At 51.4% G+C, this 4,513-nt stretch overlaps 1 protein-coding gene across 1 annotated transcript; it reads right to left on the reverse strand.

The window, feature by feature from the left end:
• Positions 1 to 1,260: 1,260 nt before the first annotated feature.
• Positions 1,261 to 2,678, reverse strand: HER10_EVM0000086 (uncharacterized protein; the record flags this gene model as incomplete). Its single annotated transcript, XM_035469881.1, has 3 exons — positions 1,261 to 1,323; positions 1,401 to 1,654; positions 2,399 to 2,678. The coding sequence occupies 3 exons, from the start codon at positions 2,676 to 2,678 to the stop codon at positions 1,261 to 1,263; spliced, it is 597 nt and encodes a 198-aa protein (XP_035336774.1).
• Positions 2,679 to 4,513: the final 1,835 nt, after the last annotated feature.

The raw sequence follows: 4,513 nt of genomic DNA on the forward strand, positions 1-4,513 counted from the left end.
TTGATCACCTGCATTCGAGACTTCGCTTGAACGGGCGGGGTCCATGGATCAGATGAGATTGGATGGGTGAAATGGTGCGGTGTTACGGTTGACTTCGACTGGTCTACTGTAAACAACGACGAGATACTGTAGATCCCGACATTAGCCTCTGCAAGATGGAGCGCTTGTATCATTGAGCCTAAGTACGTATATAGTGGCTGTCCACTGTCGCAGAAACAATCCCAGAAAGTGGCACCGAGAGGCCGAACCAAAGGACAGGTTTCTTCGGGTGTCCAAGAAAACAAAGTTCGGGATGCTGCATGAGTCGAAGGTGGACGGCGGATGAGGGAGGGGCTTTTGAAATTCCCGGATGAAAGATCTTCATTGATATGTAGGTAAGGTAGCATGAAGAGTGCAACAACTTAAAGCCGAGAAAGATTGAGGTCGCTTGGTCGGCACGTGAGCTTCTGCCTGGATCGCGGCAGCTCGGGGCTAGGTACCGACGGTGTGGTATCCACTTAAGCCCGACTCGGTCCCGGGAGGCGTCGGCGGTGACCCACCCGAGGGGCCGACACGTCCTGACTTCAGGGAACCTCTACAGGGTGTGGGCTACCTATACACACTAAGCAAATAGGTCATGCTTTTCCAAGAGCAGCTTCCACGAGTTGCGATACACCCGTAACCTAGGTACCTTGGGCTCTCAGGAATTGTGCCCTTCTCCTCCGGATCAACATGCATCTACGCGTGTCGTTCAATTTCGATTACTGATCATTGGCCATGAACTGTATGTTTCAAGTATATAACATAGCCTCTCAACGAATTCATCCTTTCGTCATCTAAAGGCCACAATGAGGCTTCAATTGGTGGATCATCTAGGGCAAACGACACATCATCGTCGCCAAGACACGGCACGGCGGCCAATCTCGACTTGCCTACCCTTCCTTCACGCTTCGAGCCATCAAAATTCGACACAGTTACCCCTCAGTCACTTAGAAGAGAATACATGAATCTCTCAACGGTCCAAGGGAACCTGGCCGTCTTGCTAGGTCCTGCATCTACAACGACTAGCGGCTTGATAATAAGCCGTGAGAATCGAGGATGGGTGCCCCTGGATACCTGCCCAGCTTGAATGTACTCAAAGGAACATTGCATCGTCCGGCTGTGGAAGTATTCGTCCCATTGAAAACCCTACGACAATCGACTGGCATGAGCTCCAATGCCGCTCAATCGTTTCTTAAAACTGCTATTCCCTGACGCACGCTGGTAATCCCGAGGCGTGATCTAGCTCGAAGACTCTTTGACTACATCGAGAGCAATTAGAAAGCCAAAGAAGACTAGTGACAGCTATGATAGCGTTAGCAAAGTGGTGATCTTCAACTGGCAGATTGCTAACATTGCGTGATAGTATCGGAGCAACATACAATCAAGAACCCCAACGCGAGTGTTGTTAGTTCGAACCCTCCGGCTAGTGCCTTACCAGCAAACATAGCGTGCTGGAGTCTCCAGGCTCGGAACGCTCCCAGCAAAACGATACAGATTGAGAAGCTGTAGCACAAGGTAGCGAGGGGTTTGCCCACGGCCGTATATCCGAAGCCTGTGTCTGACGCCTGCAAGGCGAAGAGCTGCGCTACTACAGTCCCTAGGACAGCCGTAGCTAGTGATGTACGAAGGTATCCTAGAAACGTTCGCTCGATCGCTTGGAGACAGGAAAAGTTTCTGTTAGCTATTGGCACTCCATTGATCATGACCAACGAATACAAAGGGTAAGACTGGTGCAATAGGGATGACGGGACAGCTTCCGGCTAAGACAGCTGTCTGGTTCATGACATTATGAGACTGTAAGAGTTCGTGCAACACTGGCTGCCGTAGGTCCATCCGAAATGATCAGTGGAACATCAAGCGCAACACCATGTATGGAATGCGACCTTGTCCTGCCCCAGGGAGAAGACAACCGTTTTAGTGCTGATGAGGGGGAATGTAACATTGAATAGTTTTATCGGCATGATGATGCCTATATGCAATTTTTGGCGACGCAAAGATTGCCATGCAGGGAACGGAGGAAGGTAGATGAACACGGCCGAGACAGGTATCATGGATCAGGGTCGATGTTCTGGTGTTGAGGAAAGAAACTTTCGGGATAACCGGGATGATCAGGAATGACGATCTCAAAGGAATACTTGGATGCATAGTAGAGAGGTGTCGGGGGTCTCTAAACCGTGCAGACTGCTGCTTGACTGACCATACGGTGCAAAAAGATCTGGAACAGTGACATCCCACCATCTTCCCGTATGATCGGGACGGGGTGGCAGAGCTATGAAGATGCGGAAGGGGTTTTCCGAACCTAATCTTGAAGAGCTCCTAATGCGAAACCGTGCGTAAACAGCAAATAGACAATCCGTTTATTGCGCACAGAACGTACCTAGGTGGTCGCGACAAGTCTCAAACTCCACTACTACGCTGACTTGTTTGCTCCAAAATCGCTTAATGATACATTCTTTGCTAGAGGACGGCGGGTTCTGGACCGATGATTCCGCACTTGACGCCTCGGTGTTGCCCTCGTCTTTTTCAGTAACATTTCGAGCTGTCTCTAGCCGATCTTGGTTCGGTTCATCGTCGTTTCGCCTCTCCTGATATCGTGTCGGCTCTTGCGGTGTGATAGCGGAGATGTTCTCCGATGAGCGAGGCTCCTGTGACAGCATGCTGTGTGTTTCCTGTTGAAACGGGGCAGCGGTTTGCGTCACGTATTCGTCCTACCAGACCTTGCCAAGACCAGCAGAGCAGCGACAAGAAGACTATTGAGAAGATGCAGGAACACCGACTTGGCTGCGTGGATCAACGTTGACAAGTCTCCGGTTATATTGCAGCCTCGTTGTGTAAGTATTGCCTAGCGTCGCCGAGGGACGTTTGTCAGATGGCAGGCGATCGAATGAATTCAGGTACCATAAGAAGAGACCTGTGGTGCCATAATCGACGCGAAAGATAAAGTAACGAACAATTGTCAAACATCATGGAGGAACCGAGAGGTGAAAGTACCTATCCTGATGCTCAACTGGCCGGCAGCATGAGCTCGGCGATGACACCGGGCAGACGGCAGTCGGGAGCGGCAAACTCTCTCGACATATCGACTAAATGCGGCTGCCGGCGATAGGGACGAGAATTGGCGCAGACGTTGAGTTGCCGACAAAGATAGGGCAAATGGTCGCCGATAGAAACGAATTATCCACTAGATAGACAGGGATGGCTAGGTGGTCGGTGGCTTGGTAGACGATTCGATGTTTGAGCGAGAAAATTCTTGAACCAGTCTGTAGAGGCCAACAACCGGCACTATCTGCCGTGCGGGAATTTGCTTCCGTGCTCGGACTACTTGATTCCTCCAGAGAATAAGAAGTTGAAGGAAAGATGTGCCCCGCGTGGATTTCGCCGTTGTCCTTGGATGTTCTGGAAAGGTCACCGCACCCAGCGTAGAACTGAGCAAGGGAGTGAGATGGAGATAATGCAGCTCCCCGCACTCCGCTGTTCTCCAACTTCTAGATCTGCAACCTAGCGGCAGGAGCATCCACCCAGAAATGGCTAACCAGGACGGTGGAGCCAGGCGGTTCCGCTCCGGCGGGTTTGAAGGTTGTTGTTTGGGTTGAGGTGACCTAAGATCTTGTGATGGAACGGGACGTACCAAGGAAGTTGAGGACGGGACGATGCTCAGGTACGGCCGCAATAAGAAAACCTCCGATGGGCGTTCCTGCGCTTTCTGCTCACGTCGGCGGTACGTCTACTCCACGGACCACAGATGCTTCCGAACCGAACTCAGGGTCCCATCTCTCCATGCAGGTGCATTTTCTCCGTGACTCCCGTGCCAAAATCATCTATCCTCAGGTAAGGTACCCGAGCTGACGTGCCTTTTGCAGCTCCCTTTATATTGCATTGCTGCGAATCAACATGGGAAAGCATGACGTATCACGGTTTGGGTCGACGTAACTGCTCGTGCTTCGTTCAACAAAGTCTTGTCGAAAATCATCGCCGCTTCACTGCCTTGGCCAAGGCAAACTGAACCAGTCAACAGCACCGCCGCGGGACTCTCACTCGATATGCAACTGCAAAGTTTGCCGGAGAGATTTCCGCAACAGTCAGGCACTTTCTATTCGCATGTGAAGTCCCAATGAGAATGGAGTCTTGAAAGGTTATGTCGCTTTCCGTCCAGAGTCGCACCACATGAGACGAACGACGACCTTTTTGAGATGGACAGCCGGTCAAGTACTGGAACTAAAGGCCACTGCGCAAACTTTATCGCCTGATTTTTCGAATCGTTGTTTTACCTACTTCCGGTGACAAGTTGCTGAACGGCGGACCTCTGCAAGGTGCGGTTGCAACGCAGCCATGCACCACACGCAAGCAGTGTCCGAATAGCCCTTCACGGGAGCCTGTGATTGAAGCCATTCTCGATCTAGCGCCAGGGTCACTACTACATACACATCAGAAACAGGGCATCCCATGGCTTTAATACGGCTGGTCCAGGAACGCCATGGTTGTCGGCGAGGCA

This window comes from Colletotrichum scovillei (assembly GCF_011075155.1).
Source record: "Colletotrichum scovillei strain TJNH1 chromosome Unknown Contig00002, whole genome shotgun sequence".
Lineage (NCBI taxonomy): Eukaryota > Fungi > Ascomycota > Sordariomycetes > Glomerellales > Glomerellaceae > Colletotrichum > Colletotrichum scovillei.